The 20,828-nt window shown below is 36.6% G+C and overlaps 1 protein-coding gene across 1 annotated transcript; it reads right to left on the bottom strand.

Moving 5' to 3' along the window:
• Positions 1 to 215: 215 nt before the first annotated feature.
• On the bottom strand, positions 216 to 18,472 carry LOC101164911 (flotillin-2). The gene is made up of 11 exons (XM_023961279.1): positions 18,271 to 18,472; positions 16,937 to 17,018; positions 14,449 to 14,539; positions 11,152 to 11,275; positions 8,720 to 8,838; positions 6,957 to 7,070; positions 6,751 to 6,870; positions 5,431 to 5,645; positions 3,888 to 4,071; positions 3,423 to 3,572; positions 216 to 1,923 (listed from the first exon to the last, which is right to left on the bottom strand). Exons 1-11 carry the CDS (start codon positions 18,317 to 18,319, stop codon positions 1,885 to 1,887), a joined length of 1,287 nt encoding a protein of 428 aa, XP_023817047.1. The 5' UTR covers positions 18,320 to 18,472; the 3' UTR covers positions 216 to 1,884.
• Between the last annotated feature and the right edge of the window lie 2,356 nt (positions 18,473 to 20,828).

The raw sequence follows: 20,828 nt of genomic DNA, 5'->3' as shown, positions 1-20,828 counted from the left end.
AACTCTTTTCTGTGAAATTGTTTAAAAAATAGTTCATATTTTATAGCCTCCAAATAAGATTGTACAACTTTATTTAAATTAGTTTTATTTGCCAAACTTCAATATCTGTTCTTTCTTTATGTATTCTTAGAAAATTCAATATGTTTAAATGAATTAGATTAGTTTGTCGTTTTCTTGCATGCATATAACTGATGTAATCCAATAAATTGATCGAGAAGTTTCTGTTTCATTTATTATCTGTTCTAAAACTGTTTTTTTCATAAAACATACATCGATATTGACATAAATTTGTGATCGTCTACTTTAAATATTTGTTGTTTTCTTGAAAGCTTTTTTAATATATGTAAAAAAGCAGATTGTTTTTTTTGTCTGATTTATTATAGCAATGGTTAAAAAAGAGAAAGCTCCTCTGCATACAAGATGACTGACATGCAAAAAGGTTTTTAGCTCATGGATGTTTCAGACATACAGTAGAAATACAAATTTAGGTTGGACAATTTCAAACATCAACAGTAATAATAATAATAACAGTCATTTGTGGGTTTTGTTTGCATGCTCTACATATTATGAGCCAGGAAAAAAGTACAAGATGTGTTAAATCATCATGCTGACTTGAGATCATCTTTTATTTGACCCATAAATAAAAAAAACCCTGTAAGAAATGTTATCATGTGGGAGTCAGTTGTTTGTTCAGAAGCCTAAAAATGCAGAAATGGTAACAGTTTACAGCAAAAAATGATGATTCTGACTCAAGAAAGGGCATATTTAAAATGCTATATAAAAATGCATCAAACAGAAAGTGCATTTCTCTAAAATATATTAAAATTTGGGTTGTTTCCTCCTATTAAACATGGCTTTGCCTCTACAGATAACTGTAGAATAAACTTAGAAGAAACTCTACATTGTTATACAAGTGCCTCTTTGTCACATTAAAAATTATTCAAATAATAAACTATTCATATTTTTCAACCACAGTAACACAATTTAAAAAAGTAAACATTTTTTTTCCTATTGCTTCTTTTTTATATCTTTTTCTTAGCCTTAATGAAAGCCCAAAAATTAAACTTACAAAATGCTAAACAACACTAATGGATGCTCACATCAGCACAAAATCAGTGTCCACTAACTGTTTTTAACCTCTGAAACAATAACAAATTCCAAAAGGATTTGTCACAGTGAAATAAGCTTTTTCCATCCCAAAATCATCAGAACTGCAAACATTAGAAAAATTAAGGTTAACAAAAATAGATGTGCGAGAGCTCTTTTGCTTAAAAACACAAACAACTGAGGCAAAACACATTTGATTGCAAAAAAAAAAAAAAGAAATTATGAATACCGGTACATATTTACACCCACAACAAATGATTATTTAAATAATTCAAATATGTCTCAAAAGAGGTATTTAAATAAAAAGAGCTAAAACATGGACTGATTTCCTCGAGCTACACATGTTCCACTGTGAGCTCATGCAAATATAAAAAAATTTAAAAAAAATTACACGATAAAGGTGCTGACCTTATGTGGTGGCTGGTAATTGTGACAGTAAGTGGCTGTTTTGTATAAAACGCAGTGCCACATGGCAGAATATGTCATATTTGCAGTTCTCTGGTATCTGTTCCCCTTTTTTTCCACAACAAAACCACTGACCTGTTTAAGGAATTTAAAATGTTTCACATTTTTCCACTTCTAAACAAATGTTACCGTAATAATAATAATAAAAAAACATAAACGGACAACACCTCATGCAGATTTTCTGGTCCTGTATAAATTAAGGCACCAGAGGTTTCCAGAATTCTTTGTGTATACAAAGTATACATAGAAATGAACTAAAAAGGGTATCAAAGGCAGTCCATGATGGTGCATGTCGCATGGAGTTTTGGGTTTTCAGATGCGAGAAGGTGCCAGCTGCTGCAGCAAAGGTATCTGTAACAAACAAACACATATTTGTTCAATTTTTGGATAAAAACGACAATAATCATAATTATAAGACCTCTGGGATATCAGAAATATAAAAAAATATTGTAACTATCATACATGCTATATTTAATGTAGTATGTAGAATAATGTATCAAGAAAAATTCATTTATAAAAGTTTAAGTAAATGATTTAACTGAAGTTGATAGGATTAAATTGAGGATTCTTGTAGGTACCTTGGATTAAATAAGGGTTTGTGTAGGTATATGTGTTTGTAAATATCTATGCATTTGGGTTTATATGTTTATTCAAAATGTAGGCTGGGCTTAATACTTGTGTAAAGACTATTTTTTTTTTCTTTTATTTGATGTACCTCGATTTACTTTTGCTGATTTAGCAGTAGGGGCAGATAGTACATGTTTTCTTCTTTCTGCTCCTTTTCACTGTATTAATTTAATTTATATTTTGATGTTATGTAATTTTTTGATGTTATTGAATGAAATAAATGAAAAAGAAAAAGCAAACAATTATCTACAAACAATGCAGTCACTGCTTAATTCTTAATAGCACTTGTGATAAACTGTATGTGGATGGTGCAGTCTTATTATTTTTAAGTATTTCATGATTTTCAGATTTATTTTAATATGTGCTCATGTTGCTTGGATGCTGACACTCCAGCCAACAGGAGGACAGGGCAGATGTCACTGTCAGAATTTTTTTATTTTTAGCTTTCTTATAATCATTTCTCTTATTTGTGTTTGTTTCTGTGTATATAATTACGAGGGCCTGATTTTATTGCATGTGTGGGGATTGGTGTTTCTGTGTTTTTGTTTATTTTTATGTACAGCACCTTGAGCTTTATTTATTTATTTATTTTTTTTAACATGACAGACGCTTTAGGAAAAATATTGATTTGAATTTCCGCTGAAACTTCCGCTGTACTGAAAGATGAATTTCTGCATTTCTGTTTATCTAAAATAGATCAAAGATGATCAGAGTGAGACTTTAGCACTTCAACCAAACCTGAAACTGATGTCTACGTTTAGGCCAAAGGACAACTGCACTGCTAAAATCACTATTTTAACTCAACCACTTAACCTAAAAGACAAAAAAAAAAAAAAAAATCAGGGAAATCCCATTTGTGCGAATTCAATAACCTCAATACTTTAAAGTCTTAATATTAATAGCAACACAAATGGAGCCAAGGGGTTTTGTTATTTTGACTTGACTTTGCTTGATGGTTTTAAATCCAAATTCTACTGTGAAAATGTAATTTAATGTATTAAATAAATAAAAAATTAAAAAATAGATAAATAAACAGATAAATTATATATAATTGTGGCCTATATACGTGGCCAATTTCCTTAAAGGCTCTTTGGGTTTTTTCTGAATCGAGCAAGCACAAATCAACAGTAAATACAACAAATCATTTGTTAGCTTCTACTTGTCATTTATTGTACTTCTAATCAAAAATTTGAACCCTTGGCAGTAAAAAAGAGGAAAGGTACCTTTGTTAAATCCACTCCAGTGAGAGCATTGACGGACACGGGGAGTTCTGCCAGGAGCCGGTTCACTTCACCCGTCACTCCACTTCGATCGCCGCTAAGAATGACAATCTCGTTTGTCTTAGCCAAAGGTGCAGCCACTACAGATGCAATCTGCAAAGACACATTCAAGAATTTTAGGGGAAAAAAATCCAGAAAACTTGTTAAATACATCCTACTTTGTCATCAGGTACACATGTTAAACCAGTGGTGTCAAACATCCTACAACGGGTAATGCTACAGCGCGAGCGCCACCTAGTGGCCAAACTGAAACATCCTCCAGGAGAGGTGGGACAAAATGATCTGCACATTTCTGTTGGAGTTTCTCCTTTTTACAAGTTTACAGAATGTGAACCGTATCAGATTAATATGAATCTCTGCAAAACATATCTAGATTATAGTATGTCAGAGCATCTAGACCAGTGTTACCTTTGGCAGCGCATTCAGGACCAGTGCAGTTTTTGCGGCGTCACCATACTGCTGGTACGCCTCTGCCTTCAGCTTCATCTTCTCAGCCTCTGCCCTTCCCACGGCTTCAGTGGTGGCGGCCTGTGCCTCACCGATCTTCCTGATTCTCTCTGCTTCAGCCTGTGCTATCAGTATCTTCTTCAGCCTGATGCAGGGAAACAGAGGATGTGTTAAAGTAACTTTTATAAACTGTTATTTTTAACGTTTTTACAGTTCTACTTCTCTGATTACTATACTGCTCTTCATATATGTATGTCAACCAGTGCTGTATGCGATGGAGATGTCAATTTCCATGCGGGAACCTCACAAATGGATAAATAAAGTTGTCTATCTATCTATCTATCTATCTATCTATCTATCTATCTATCTATCTATCTATCTATCTATCTATCTATCTATCTATCTATCTATCTATCTATCTTTTCTAATACAAGGATTTGGATTTACGCCAACATCTTAATGTGTAATGGTGAGTTTTTTGCTGTTTTAGAGATCAAACTGGGGATTACCATCCCGAATAATAAATAATCCACATTTTAGAAACTTGTTTCAAAAGAAGCAGGATACACTGTTGTAGTTTTTTTTTTTTCGTTTGAAATAGTACAGCCTCAATATTGTATTTACTGACCTAGTCACTTCCACAGTGTGTGTTTGTTTTGCAAATAGCAGGGCTGCCACTCACTGCTGGTTGAGTGACTCCAGGTTCTGATCAAGCGTTCGTATAAATAGCATCACAAATAGCTTGACAGACTTTTATTTTTATTTTTAAAGAGAATTGTGTTTTTAACATGTTTTTGTGCCATTTTTTCTGCTAAGGAGGACATACGGTATATCAAGAAAATTAAGCTTAAAATTGCATTTCTGAGTACTTCTTTATTCAAATTATTGTGAATCAGGAGCAAATAAAAAAATGCCATTTGAAAAATATTGTATTTGTTATGTAGAGTACCTGCTCCTTTTGTTTTCCTTGTGTGATTGACATCTGAGTCAAAACTGTACAGCTTTATAGCTCCAGTATAGGTTACCATTTTTTTTAGGTTGAGGTTGTGAGAGGCTATAAGCTAGCGAGAGAGTGATTAAACAGAGAGCTCCCAGTTATGCGGTGGGAAAAGGGGGCGGGGTTGCTCTGTGCGAAAGATCCCGCCCACAACTCAGAGGCAAATTTCTAGTGAACCACTGCAGACACTATGTCCTAGAAAACGACACAAGTTTTTAGAGTTTTAGTTAAAAAAAAACCCGGCATAGTCATAATTAAACGCTTTAAAAATGGATCAAAAGATGATCGAGTGGAACAGTTAGTAAAAGTAAGTAAAGTCAGTATTGTTTATATAGAACTTTTCACAAAATAAAATCACAAAGTGCCAAAGAAAATAAAAGCATAAAACAAAAAGCAGGTTAAAACATTTAACACAAAACGAGTCTCCTTTTTAGTGCTTTGGGTATGACCCAAACATGAACTCAAACCCACAATCTCACTGTTTGGACAAGAGGGGATTTTACTCACTTCTGCCCCTCAGCCAGCTGCCTCAGTTTGTAGGCCTCGGCCTCGGCTGGCCTCTTCACAATGGCAACAAGTTCTTTTTCTGTGCGGTCAATCTCCTTTTCTTCTATGGTGATCTGTTTCTTCCTCTGAACCACTTCGATCTCTATTTCCTCCAGCCGGATCTTCTGAGACTCCTTAGCTGCCTGCAGCTCATACGCCAGCTGCGCCTCTGCTTTCTTAAAAGAAAGAGAAAACAGGGATATTTGTAAATGTACAAAACCTGCAGCTACATTTCCAGGTGCCTCACAACCGGGCGACTTACACAGCAGTGAACAATCTGGTGTTTTAATAGATGACTCCAGGCAGCAGGGATGGCCATGTGGGGAACTTTTCCTTAACTCAAAAACCAACTCTGATCATCTTTTGTTCAAACTGTTTCTAGTCGTCTTTGAATTATGATTTTGCCGTTTTTAGCCATGATCAAAAAAACGTGTCGTTTTTTAGTTTCTGCAGAGCGGCAGTACCGTATATCTTCCAATAGTAGGCTCAGCGTTTATTCCAAAAATTTGTCAGCCGGCGCGGCGTTTAATAGAGACAGACGTCCGCTGGAAAGCGGTGAAGGGTGATGGCTAATGGGTTCATTTTGCAGGGAAAATCAGTCAAGAAATGCTGAGAAAAACACCAGATGAACATTTCAGGATTGGCCAATGTTTCCTTTCTCTTTAAGCATCAACGTCCGTATCACAAATCCTTTTCGCTTTCATGCGGATCACTTTCCAGGACACACGGGCAGTTTTCTGTCATTGCTCAGTAATCATGTTTAAACCAGTTCTTCCAACTCGTTGCTCGCTTTTGTTGTTTTTTCTGCAGCCGTTTTCTCAATATCACCCATCTGCTTGTGCCATTCACGGAAAGGTTTAGGATCCATCTGGAAAACGTCTTGCAGAATCCCTCACCGGAATATTCTTTGGTACACGCCACCGCACGAAATTTAAATCCAATGAGCGTTTTTTTGGCCATCGCTACACTGGCTCACAATACCACAGAAACACCCGGCGTCTAAAGTAAAGAGCACCTGTTGGACCCAGCGTTTATTGGAGATCGGCGTCTATTAGAGACTGGCCACTAATGGAGGATATACGGTACCTTATAATAATAGTAATAATAATAATAATGAGAATAAACTTTATTTTTAAATATATAATTACATTCTTTTAAACAATTTACTACCAGAAACTAAATGTTTATTCAAGAAGGCTAACACTGATAAAATGCTGCCAGGCATTAACAGATGATTCTGATCTGCATCGTCAAACTGCATGTGAGAGTTTATGTTCCCACCTTAGTGTTAATTTCTTGGTTGAATGCAAATTTCTGCAGCTCCAGCTCTCGTTTGGAGTCGGCCATCCTGATGTCCGCCACAAATTTCACATCCATCATCTCTTTCTTACATTCTGCTTCCTGTGAACGGATGCAGAGATAGCAGGAATGATGAGAATGCAGCTGAAGCAGGTGAACCACCCTCTCAGCCGTTGAACCATCCGTACTCGTATTCCTGCGTCCCTCTCCGCCTCGGCCACGCCGATGTCTGCATCTCTGCGCACGGCAGCAGTCTGGGTCTTACCCAGGGAGCTCAGGTAGTTCACTCTATCGAACACATCCTGTGAACAAACAGGCCAACAGATGAGCTGCAGAGATGACACGTAGCCTTGGCAGAAAAAGAATATGAACAGATTTCACTCAATAGATAAAACAAATGAGAAAACTAAAAATCCATGTGAAGGTGTTGAACACTTCTGCCATGAATACAACTCTCAAATAAAGTAATTCAAATTAAATCAAACATAATGAAAATATGGAAAACTGTAAACCAAACAAAGACTAAAGTCCATTAAAAAGTATAAAACACGCCCCTACAAATCCTCCTTTAAGATAAAAAATATGCTTTTGAGTGTCTGGAGCCAAAACAATTCAAGCTAAAATAATTAAGAAAATTGTTGCTGTTTGTGGGTTTTTTACCATGTTCTTGTGGCACTTTTCTGATGATGGAGGGCACATATAAAAGAAAATTAAGATTAAAATAGCATTTCCCAGTATTTCTTTATTCAAATCGTTGTGAATCAGGAGCAAAAAAGGCTTATAGAAAGGGATAAATGAGAACCTTAAGTGACAGCAAAGATCAGCAAAAATAATGTGTGTTTTTAATCTGGAAGATTTTTAGTACAGGAAATGAAAGGAACCACCTCGGACTGGACTACTCAGCTTTTTGTTCCTGAAACCCCACAAACCAGTCCATTTAGAATAATAAATACGTTTTGAGTGGACTTCCTGTAAACAGAACCCTAAGCTTCACTTATCCACTCCTTTGAAAACACTCAGCACACTGAACATTAGCCAACCAAGAAAACCAAAAGAGAATCTACAGATGTATCTGTGAAAAAAACAAAAACAAACCAGATGATTTCGGCCGAATCCGAATTCTTCCCCTTCGGCTTCTGCTTACCCCTATATTTAGCCCTCCAAACGGAGAGTTATAGAAAAACAATGGCTATGTCCCACTTCCCGGCCTACTCTCTAACTACTTACAAACTATATAGTGCGTGACTATCTAGTGCCCTGGATTTTAAAAGCAATAAGGACACCATGCTCACCACACTATAGTTATTTTTTTATATGGCCAATTTGACATCATCGATTGCAGGGAAAATCTCATTGATATGAGCGTTTTGGCTCATATCGGCATTTATGAATTCACTGTGTTCTGAAGATGAAAAGGTTGATAGTTAAAAAAAAAAAAATTGAATGCATTTTCTTTGCAAAAATTGTTCAGATGCAATGCATTGTGATCTATATTTGCCAACCCAGTGAGCATCGATGCACAGTGGTTTTTCACAGAAACCTCTGGGAAATTTCTAGGGCACTCGATTTTGGAATTGCACATATAGTGCACTATATACTAAGTAGAGAAGGAATTTGGACATAGCCAGTAAAAACACACATGCAAAGCATTCTTGTTCACAATTCTGTCTCAAATGTGTGTCCATTGTTTTGATGGTATCTTCTTTTATTGAAACAATAAATGCTTAGACATTGTACAACATGCACAACTATATTTCTGTTTTGACCAGTTCTTCCCATAATGCACTGTTTTCAATCTATTATGGAGAAAATTCCTATTTAGAAAACATGATGAACTATCTTTTGGACCAGAACATGGTGCTCATTCCCATTTTGATGAGACCAACAAGTTTTGTTTTTGTTGTTTTTGTGTTTGCATCAGCTGCCGGAGGATTCTGCCCATTTAACTAACCTTAATAGTAAAGCTGAGAATCTCAATCCCCATCCTGCCCACATCCGGAGCAGCAACATCCCGCACGAGTTTGGCAAACTGGTCCCTGTCCTGAAAGATCTGCTCCACAGTCAATGTACCTGTAGAGTAAACACATTGCAACTGAATAACAACATCACAGTGGAAAACTTCAAGAAATCAAATACTGAGGATGAAGACGTTGAGAAATCTTCATACGTTTTCAGTTATTTCATTCATAATGTGTTGGTGTGTTGCTGGAGTGTTCCCGATTATCCCAGGAATGGATATAGGACACTTTGAGACATGTTTTTAGATTGCAAACTTGTCACAGAAAGGACGCATCAGGCTTTTGAACCAGGAACTAAAGTTTAAAAATATCTGACTTTCCACAAATGAGCAGAAGGAGAACGAGTTAATTTTAAAAGGACAAAATGGATTGATAAAACATTACGCTTTAGGCACATGCACCCGTTGACCTGTAAATGGGTTTTTGGGTTGTCTGGGGCCATGGAGGGTCGTAGAGAGGAGTGGCTGCATATAACAGGGGGCACGGGTGTGTCTCAAGCTACGTTCACAACACTGTCAGCAACGCAGGCTCAAGCGACGACAAAACTACCATTAATGGTAAAATGTTGTAGTTACACATGTTTCTAGGACCGTTTTTGCACTCTACGTACAAAATGAGCATTGAAAGATAAACCAAGTTGAACTTTGACCAATCAGGGACTTGGAAGTGAGGTATGGACAGGGTTGGGTAAATTACTTAAAAAACATCTATCTATCCATCCACTTTTTCCACTCATATACAAATTCTTACGGGAAAAACAGCACAAACAAGATCCCCTTGTCTTGTCTTTGTCACTTTATTTTTTAAAGCGATGAGCTTGTGCAAAGTAGGAACTTGGTACATGACATAACATGGTTTTATTAGAATTCAAACAAAAGTGTGAAAAATGACACAAAAACAAGTAACCCCATATGTTAGGCCTATATTCATATCTATCCACACTGAAACCAAGTCTTCTGAAAACAGAAACGACTATATAAGAGTCATTCTGACTGGAGGGGGCGGGGCTACTACCGGCTCTTTTGGCCCCCAAGTGTCTCTTCTAATTGTTTTGTTGCTTAAATACATTCATTATCAACAACATAAAATTATGAACAAAATGAATGACTAATGTAAAATGTGTTTTTATTTATGAATGTCTCTTACCATACATGTAAATGGATATGCTTTTATTTATTAACTCCAGATAAAATATTAAAAAAATAACTATTTAGCATCTACTTCTCTCATTAAATTTAGAATTTAAGCAATGTAACTGCAGGAATGAGGGCATGTCTGTACTTTGACTAATCCCAAACTCTGCATTAGCGTGCATTCGTGCACGGATGCTCCAGGCACTCTGATTTTTTTTTTTTTTTAATTAATCTCTGTTCCGTTTTATTTAACAGAGAGAAAATGTCAGAGAAACCTAATGAATGAAACCTAATTGGGTGTCTGTAGTCCAGTAATTGTAATTTAATTTTTGAAATTTGAACTGTAGTTTGTTACAATTCTCCGTTACTGACAAAAGTATTAAATTACATTAAAGTAGTTTGTTATTTTGTAATTAGCTTCCACCAACACTGGGTAAGGATGGCGTCCCCTTTAATCCACGTAAGTAGGAACCATTTGAAAATTAATTATGGAGGAAAAATTAATAATTGCGGTTTGTACCCGGCTTGAATTCTATGACACAGTCTTTTATATAGCAGAATAGAGCTGTGAAAGAAAAAGCCTGGAGCAAAATTTGTGAGATTTGCACTGCTTCTACATTTTGCTCCAAGCCTCTTTCAATGACAGGTGGAGGGCATGCGCTAGTAAACAGTAGAAAAAGAACATTAGGAAGAAGCCCCTTCCTGTGTGTCCAGTGTGAACACCATGGGCTAATTGCACTTCTTGCGTGTAAACATGATCATTGTGAGGTACTGGCTCCTTACTCACCGTGGGCAAATGCTGCACGCACGTGGTCTGCAGGTGATACACAAGTGTCTGTAGGACGCCAACAGGATGCCCACAAAAAACAATGTTCTGATTTCCTAATTTCTAACAGGTTGCAAGCATGGAGCGTGCAACAGGCGCACACTTATCACTTGAACAGGACTAACGGGCTCCTTGTGCAGTTTGCAGAGTGGGGGAGGAGTTTGTCAGACACACCTGTATCTCACCTACTTCCCTTGCATGTTGTATTTTTGCTATGACCATAGTAACAAATGTGCATGAACACGCTCACCGAGTGGTCTACGTTTGTGATATTTCATGCAGGCCACCTGTGTGCCCCGTACAGGTTTGCCCATTTCTTGCGCGCAGACAGCCCGCATCCACCCGTATGGGCAGTTGTGACTGAGGCATTAAGATGACATATTCTTGTGTTGTTGGCTGATCATACCTAGAATGGAGCGCAGGTGTCCCTCCAGGGTTTGCAGAAGCACAAGTTTGATTTCATCTACTGTTTTCCCCAGAAACTGCTCACAGGCCACAGCCAGCAAGTCGTGCTCCGTTATGACTCTCACCTGAAGGTGACCAAAGATGAAGCGAGGTCAGATCATCTGCTGACATTAAGCTGTCAACAGCACACAGGAGAACAGAAATGTGAGAAAGCAGCTGAACAGAAATGCTTCTCCTGGAACATTTGACATTTTTCTGACCACTTAAAACGTCTACACATCAACTGTTACAAAAACAATAGATAATAATTGCCTCTTTGAGGAAACTGCTTACATTCCTTGTTGGGTTTGTGTAGACACACAACTGAATGCTTCTTTGCTTCCTGGCCGTGGAGCTCCACAGTGAATCATTAAACTATATCTAACTCCATCCTCTACATCCTCACACCACCTACTCTCATTTTTTCCTCAACTACATCTATAAATGTCCTCATTGGTCTTCCACTAGTTGTCTTTCTTGATAGCTCCAACCTCAGCATCCTTTTAGCAACACTGTTCCCCCTCTCAACATGTCCATCTGCTTCCCTGCATTTATCTCCAAAACAATCTACCATGAGCTGTTCCCCTGATGGTTTCTGATCCATGCTGGTCAGAGAACCTCAACATCTTCATCTCTGCTACCTTCAGCTCTGCCTCCTGTCTCTTTGTCAGAGTCTCTAAACCAGGGGTGGCCAAATCCAGGCCTCAATGGCCGGCCTCCTGCTGGTTTTCAAGAAATCCTGCCTTATCTGCTGCTGATTATCCGGTTCAAATGTGTTTAGCCAATAAGAAGCCTCAATGGCAGGTTGGTTGGAAAACATGTAGGACACCTGCCCTCTAGGCCTGGATTTGGGCACCCTTGCTCTAAATCAACAAAATGACTGCTCTCACGACAGTCTCCAACACCTTTCCTGTCATTCTTGCAGACACTCTTTTCACACATCACACCTGAAACCTTCCTTTATTGTTGGCCCTACATTTCTTAAAGTCCTCCACATTCTTCATGTGTAACCTCACTGTTCCACTTTAGTCCCTCACATTTACACTCAGATGTTCTCTGTTTTGCTGCAGCCGACCTTCATTCCTCTCCTCTCCAGAGTAAACCTCCACCTTCTCCCTGCTCTCCCTGCACATCACAACGTCATCTGCAAACATCCTGGTCCACACAGGTTCCTCTCTAACCTCAGCTGTTTGTCTGTCCATCACCAAGAGAAGCAAGAAGGAGCCCAAAGCCGATCCTTGTTGCAGTCCTAACTCCACCTGGATCTCCTCTGTCACACCTAAAACACATCTTACCACTGTCTTACAGTGTCCTGCACATCTGGAAAGTACTTATCCAAACTCCAGACTTTCTCATGCAAACCACAGCTCCTCTCTATCTTCTCCAGAAGCATCCTCAAAGCAAACATTTGCATCTGTGGTTCCCATTGTGACTCATAAGGTTTTGTTTCAGTTTCTCTGCACGTCCAACCTGTTACACAAGTTCTCATACCCCATTTGGCCATGAAGTCATATTACTTTCATTAGTACTTTGCTGTTGTAAAGGGATCTCCATCCATGTAAATAAGCTTTGCATTTATGAAAAGTAATGCAAGTGCAAAATAAGTTGGTTCTTTTGCAATATGAATTTGTCCACAGACAGATCTACACACAAACTTAGGTTACATCAGATTTTTAACACGAATCTTCTATTTAAACTGGTCAGCCAATCAGGAGTCAATCTGTAATGCTGACTCTCACTAGCCAAAATGATTGCAAAATATCACACTAATTATTCAAACAGTTGGTATTTTTGTTACTGAAACATTGGATCTACTGGATCCATGGATGCTCGATCGTGCCCCTGTAACAGACTGTCGGTCTGTCTGGGGTGTACCCCCCCCTTTCGCCCAACAGTTGCCGGGTAAAGCTCCGGTAGCCCCGTGACCCCGTAAGGCATAAAACGCGTAAAATTTGAAAATAATGGCTGATCACGATGAGCAAGCCATGTCTTACTCACAGAGCCATTATGAGGAAAATTATGTTTGACTGTTTTTAAAAAATAGCAGATGCTAAATATGCTGTATGAAAGCGCTACAGCGAATGGATGCTCTGATATGACTGTAATGTTCTGTAAATCATGTCCATAAATAGATTGGGAGAGAGTGATCTTTATTGCCATCTGGCTCGATAGACTCCTTTTTACAGCTCACTGCAGTCATGACACTGCAAACTCTTTGATACTTGCAAAAGGATTTCAGAACTTGTTTTCAGTCACTCAAGATATTTTTACTAGGTATTCAGTTGTTTAAACTAAACACCTTTCCAAGCTTTTCCTCAAAATCAGCACGGTTGAGAGTTTTTGTCTCATTAAAAGTAGGATCGAGAGAAAAAATTAATTATTTTTAAAATGAGTCGTTTTGATACATACTCTTTATAATTGAAAAAAATGATTTAAGGCTCAAATTTCACTGTAATTATTGGTTCAATTTTAAGGACGTTATTTTAAAGTTCAAAAACTATTGAAAGGTTAAATTCAAACTTAGATTAATGTTCTAAGATGAAGTGCTAGGTTTTATTTTACGAGAATTTCTTTAGATTGACCAACTTGTACAAAGATCCTATTTTTATCTTGTTCACATTTTGTTCTAAAATGAGTCATTTCCAATTTTGTAGTACACTACAGTGAACTATAATTAGATACATACATACTCAAAAAATACAAACTATTTGCTTAAAAGTAGCAACAAAAATACTTAGTTTTTGGGCTGTATAGCATTCAATTTGAATCATAGTAGGTTTAGGGGCTGTCATCTGGACTTCCATCCAAGAGGCTTTGTCAATTCTGACCTCTTATCTTGGATAAGAGGTGAAAAGTCTTCTAACTTTAAAACTAAGTCCAGATGACAGCCCCTAAACCTACTACTATGATGGAATCAACCTGGATGAATGAAAGTCTTCATAGACACATTCAGTTAGCTTTTTACCTTCCTTCTTCCTTTTAAATGCTTGTGTGGACCTCCTTGTTTCTGTGTTTGATTTTATTATAAGATTTCTTGTTAGGTAAAAATGACTTGCTGCATGTACTGATAATTGTATTCCTTTTTTTTTAACAGATTTTCCTGTGAAGATTTGTTTCCTTTTTCCACCTCTTTTTTCACTGCATAGACCGAGAGGAGAAAGGAATCCCTTAAGTAACAAAAATGAACAAAAAGAAGCCAAGGAAAGACGCTTTGTCTAACTGTCAAGGTAACAGGTAACACTCAGAGCAGTGAACTCACCTGGGCGACCCCGGTGACCGTAATGGCCACCCCCTCTGCCGTCTCCACACTTTCACATAGAGGGTTGAGAGTCATGACTTCCAGGCTTATTCTACAAAAAAGAAAAAACAAGTTCCAAAATAAATATGCACTTCAAAAAACACAAATCCCAACAACTGCTATTGTCTAGTTTCAGTGTAATGGGATGTCATTTAATGTTGACATTTCTTTATTTTTTAGTGAAATTTCTAATGAAACTAATTTTTTGTCACATAATTTACATATGGCTTTGATAAATTTATCGTAAAATGTAAAATTTTTGTCACAATTTAATTGGTCTGAAAATAAGGATGGTTGGATTGTTGTTAAAATAGGATATTTTCTGTAAATATACCAACTTAAGGATACATAACTTTTTTCGTAATACATGCTTGATTTATGACACATTTCTAAGTAGAGCAAAATACCTAATTTATAAGTGTTTACAGCTAATTTCAAGATTACATTTTGTCTTACATCACAAAATCTTACAAAGACAAATTCTACTAGTTCCACTGGTAGATTTTGTATTTATTCATAACAAGGCAAAAACAGCTTGCATTTTATATTTGTAACCTGTTTTAAGGAGGGGCATTTTTTTCCAGTGTGGGTACCTGTACATGTTTACAAAATACAGAAGCATTGAGTGCACTCCGACAGCTTTCCAATTCAACTTTCCATATAAGCAGGTAGATAATTGGGTTTGTCTACCTGAGGATACTATCTCTTGAGAAAAAGCAGCTGATGAAGAACTGCCTAGTAACCTGTGTGGTAGTTTGTCTTTGTTATTCAGATTTTTCCTTTTAGTTTGCAGAAGCAAATTTATGACAACTAACAGGAAGAAGGGCAGACGTAAAATTACACGTTCATTCAAATACTTTTACTACAAGTGCTTCATTCAGGAAGGTGTTTCGTAATGTTCTGCAACACATGAATTCATAAAGGGTTTTGATTTGTTGTCAATCATTTTCAAATTTCTCAAACTTCCGCAAGAAGATGAGAGGCAAGACCAGAATCAAAGTTCTTCCTGTGATGAAGGTGCAGAGTTACACAGATTTGTTATTTAGCTACAGAGGAGACCGCTCTTTTCTGTCTTGAAAGATACATTATCTTATCAAGGAAGTTTTTCAAAAGTAAAATATTAAGAAAACAGGTCTTAGTACGGTAAATAGATTTTTTTAAATAATTTAAAAAAAAACATTTACAGTTTTAGGAATTATTTACTTATTTCTAGGAGGCATCTTTTTGCAGGGCTTCACAGCCAACAGCATTCCATGCAAACTACACCACCCTTAACCACACCTAATTCAAATATTTTGAGTCAATTGTTCTCGTAGGAGAGCAGAAAAACTTTGAGTGTTTTCTACTGTGATAAAGCATTTTGGGTTCCTGATGTAAACTGATATGTAATGAAAGTTCATTACTCGTTTATTCAAGAATAAGTGGCAAGAACTCCAGAATTATCTGCAAAATTAAAGCTTATGTGTACCTAAAAGACCCACTCCGATGTAAATCATGTTTTTTAACAAGTGCCATTCTTCCTGATGATGGAGGAAAATAACCTTCCTGAGAATGTCTTTGTTCGTTGTGAGTCAGGAGCAGACAAAGAAATACCATTTGAAAAACAGCTCATTTTTTATGTAGTAAATAAAATGCTGCTCCTTGCTCTGCTCCATTCTGATGCATTCACTAGTAGACAAATAGATCCATGAACGTCTTTGTTTTCTTTGTCTGGGCTGACATCTGAATCTAAACTGTACGGCTGGATAGCTCTGATATTTTTGCTCGCCATTTTTGTCTCAATGATAATTTTAGGTTGGGCTTGTGAGGGGCTGTAAGCTAGGAGGAGATGATGTAAACAGACGGATGATGGGAAATGGGGGATAAAAGGTGAATTTCTAACGAACTCCTGCCGCTCTGCAGAAACGATGTCCCAGGAAATGAACCAAAAAAAGTTTTTTTGATTTTGGCGAAAATAAGCATAATCGTAATTAAAGGTCCTTTGAAAATAAATCAGAAGATGATTGCAGTGGGACTTTAATGAGTCTTTGTTAAATTTTTGTATCCAACTTTTAAATAATAATGTTTACTAATTGGTCATCATAACTCTGTTAAGTATTTACTTAAACTATTTAACATTTATTTTTATCAATAAAATTAAGATAAAAACAAAGTTTTAAAATCTGTTGTTTTTAAAGAAAATCTGATCCATAATTTAGATAAAGCAATAGTTCATTTTGTAGAAGAAAATTTGTGTCAGGGAGCAGAAAACGTGAGCTTCATTCAACCTAAGAATGTAAACGGTCATAAACTAAAGGAAATGCTCACAGAGCAATAATCATAAAGTATGAAAAAAAAGAATCAAAAGAAAGAACCCTCTTGTAGAACTCCACACTTTAATTAAATCAGGTTGTGATTAGTTTAAAAACCTCGGTTTAAAGTATTTTTTTGGCCTCCATTTATTATGTACCTTTGAACATCAGTAACGCAACAGCAAGCCCATGCAAATCCTCCAATGATGTAGGATTTCTTGTTACCGTCACTGCAACTACCTGAAAGAACAAAAAAAATAAATGAATAAATAAAAAACTGCTGAAACTTTACAGAACATGGACTACATCATACCAAACTGTAAATGTGAAAAAAAAGATTAATAATGATTAACAAAGAAGAAACCTTCAATTTGAGCAGCAGAAAGGTTTTTTTGACACATTAATTAAATCTGAATTCCCTTCTGTGTGGTCTGTTTGTATGAATGGTTTTCTAATGGGAAGCCTTGTTGTTTCATCAGCTTCATGTTACACACAGACATATATTTCACACAGCTCTTTGCTGCTTTGCCAACACTTGTGTTCTGGTCCGAACCTGCAAAAAGTTTGAAAATGACTGTAAAAACAAAAAAAGTATGAGAAAACAATTCTGATAGTTTCTAGTGCTGAGAGCACCAAAGATCCTTTTCTATTTTTTGTTACCAGTACCAAAACTGGTTTGAACAAAGGGCACACTAATGTCAAATGAACGCCAAGCACAACAAAAAAAAACAAAAAGTGGACAAAGCCAAGCAACACAACCTGTTCCTTGGAATGTGTAAATAAACCATTGTGGTTTTTTTTAGTCAGTTAAAGTTTGAGAAAATAAATGTTTTCTCAAAAACAGTTCTAGGTGCAGTATAAGTCTTGTAATATTTCAAGATTCTTAATATTGTTTGCAATTATTGTATTATGTGTCTATATATATATATATATATATATATATATATATATATATATATATATATATATATATATAGACACAAGAATGGTTGTTCTTGCAAATAGAATGACTGACTAATAGCTTTTTTTGTAGAAGTCTATGAAATTTTGCCTGCTTAGAACCAGCAGGCACTTCCTGTTAGAAACGCCTGTCCTCCAATACAATCAATGGGTGAAGCAGGTTGTTGGGATAGGCTCCAGCATCCCGTGAGCCTGGCCAGGGGGAACCCAATAACTGATCGATGAACGGGGACAAAAGCATAAAACATGAATCAAAAATAAAAACCATCAAGAGAAAGTATCGTATGAGTTTTCACAAACCGCAGCATGGTCACGTGACACGACCACCTTACACATACCGTCGCTGCATGAACGTTCAGCAAATAGAATGCTCCTCAGTTCTTGGTAGATAAACATTTTTCTCCATGAAACCTTAAAATAAACCGGCCCTGGTGTGTACAGCTAAGATTGGGAAGGATTAACGGCCGAACCGTCTGTCACACAGTGACATGACGCTTAAATTACGAGCAAATAACCTGAATTATATACGCACCAGAAACCACCAAGGCTTCATTTGGTCCGACGGTCAAACAGCTCCCCATGGTCCACGAAGAAGAGCCGCTCCCTGTAAATAAAACTATCCAGCGGATAAATATCTGATTTTTGTTGTTATTTTTTTTTTAAATGCAAACAGAGGACAGAGAGCAGTCTTCAGATCCTCACGCCCATCACGACAGCGACAACAAAGAAGCCCCGCCCCGGATACCGACACTGTGATGACGTCACTCATGAAATTAAGCAAATAGAAATTAAATTAAAAATTACATATTTGAAAAAAAAATAGTTTAAAATAAATGAAGTAGTTGTATTTTGACAGTAAAATAAACAGTATTCATTTAGTCAATCGAGAATCAATGGCAAGAATCCCAGAAAAAAATCCATTTTTATGCATACCTTGAGTTTTTTTTTTTTTTTTAAACTCAGCATTACTCTACATGTTTTTATACCACAAAATATTTGTTCCTTTTTTTATGTGACTGAATGCCAAGTATGGTTTTACTTTCCTTTTTTGGTTTCATCAGAACTCCTGTCAGGACTTGATGGTTCTCATTCCTGCCATGTCTAGCTGGAGTTTCAAATGCTTGTTTCACCCTGGTCATAAAAAAAAAAATTACCAGGAAAACAAACAAATAAGTCACAATTTTACACTCTTACATGAAAATTTTTAACTACTCTTGGCAAAAAGTAGTACACTGAAGATTTATTTTATTAGGTATAATTGAGGATAATAGCAACTCTACTAGACCAGACCGTTTACCTTCAGCGTAGGAAGAATACTAACTGAATACTTCTTCAGACTAAATGGGAGCATTTAAAGTCTAAAATATGTAGATATAGATTATATGAAAAGTAAACCTAAAGTATGTTGCCTCACTTTTAGTAAATACTAAGTGTACTTGAAGTATACTTACACTACCTTTTGCTGAGTGTAACTCTCCATTAATTAATTTGAACCATAAAAACTTACATTATAGCCTTTTTATCTGTGCATGGCAGGGGTCTGCAACCTGTGGCTCTGGAGCCTTGGGCTGCTTTTTTCCCCTTCATTTTAGCTCTCTGGTTAAAAAAAACGAACAAAAGGTTTTTAATTTTAAAAAGTAATTAAAGTAAAAAGTACATACCGGTAAGTAGTGAAGTTTATAAAAGGCAAACTAAACTTATTCAAACGTAATTCACCTCATTAGCATAGAATTGAAGAACAGGACAATTTTTGTGCACACAGAATTACAAAATATCAAATGGAAGTCAGTAAGCACAACCATAATTAAGATGCACTGGATTATAAGACTGATAGCCTTTTTTTAAATAAATTAAAGGATTTAAAGTTCCCTTTAAATTTGAAAAACACAGCAATAGTCACTTAATTAGCTCTGATTTTATTTAGGTTATGGTTGCACTACAAATGGTAAAATAAATGGTGTTTTATTTTAAATCACTGTTGGCATTACTCTACCTACCAATACACTTGCTACAATGAGAGGCTCCTGTGTGACACAGAGTATCTTTTATTTTGAAAGGAAGTCATAGGAACTTCTGTCAAAAGTTATAAACTATTCTATATTTTGAAAAAAAGAATTAATCTCTTTTATTCTTTTTATTATTCGTTTATGTTTTATTTTTACTAAATAAACAACAGTTCATTTATATGTTGGTCATAACAGTGGCAATAACATGAATACAAATCAGTGTCTTTATTTCCTAAAGGGTAAAGTATGAGGTTCCATTTGTGCCAAAAATATCAAAAACACATTTTGATATTTTTGGCACAAATGGAACCTCATAGTAAAGTGAGAATTGGTGGCACCGTCTGCGTTGTAGTCCGTATGAAATCAACCCGAATGGTCCTTCAAGTGTTAAACTTCAACATTGGTTTTCATTTTCTTCCTTTGACCAGTAGGTGTCAGTGAACACCATACTGGAATCACCTTTGGCCTCCCTGTCCAGCGTGCTGGACATGGCATGTACGGGTTTTCTCCAGGTTGTCTGGCTTCCAACCACAGTCCAGAAATGGGCATTGTGGGTTCATAGGTGACTCAAGTTAGCTTGTCTTGATGTTTGCCTGCGATGAGCTGGCTAGCTGTTCAGGCTGTACCACGCCAGCAGCCTTCAGTGGCTTGGTTTCAGAAACCCTGTGAACCCCAACGAAAATTCAGTGGGTTAAACAATGTCTGGACAAGATTGAAGAAGCTTCGTAAATAAGTTAAAATGCTGTTCAGCTTTGAATAATCTGACTTGTGTGTTGATGTTCCAAGCTAGTTTGTTATAATTTACCTTACCAATGTCTTTAAATTCTGCAACAATTTCATGCAGGGGTTTATTCTGAGGCACGTTTTCTAAAATCACTTATTTTTAACTGCTGCCTCCAAAGTTCAAGTGAACATGTTTAAGTATCTTTTGCTTTTGTTAGTTTTTGTCTCTCCTTCCTTGCATTGTGCCACTCTGATCCACGTCACCCTCTTTGTACATGCATCTCTGTTTGTGTGTGTCTAATTACAATCTCTTCTACACTGGACCACCTCACCCCCCCACTGACTGTCTTCTGCAGGGATC

Source organism: Oryzias latipes, chromosome 13 (genome assembly GCF_002234675.1).
Source record: "Oryzias latipes chromosome 13, ASM223467v1".
In the NCBI taxonomy this organism is placed as follows: domain Eukaryota; kingdom Metazoa; phylum Chordata; class Actinopteri; order Beloniformes; family Adrianichthyidae; genus Oryzias; species Oryzias latipes.
Note: the sequence above shows the minus strand (reverse complement) of the source record. Positions and strands in the feature narration are given on the sequence as shown.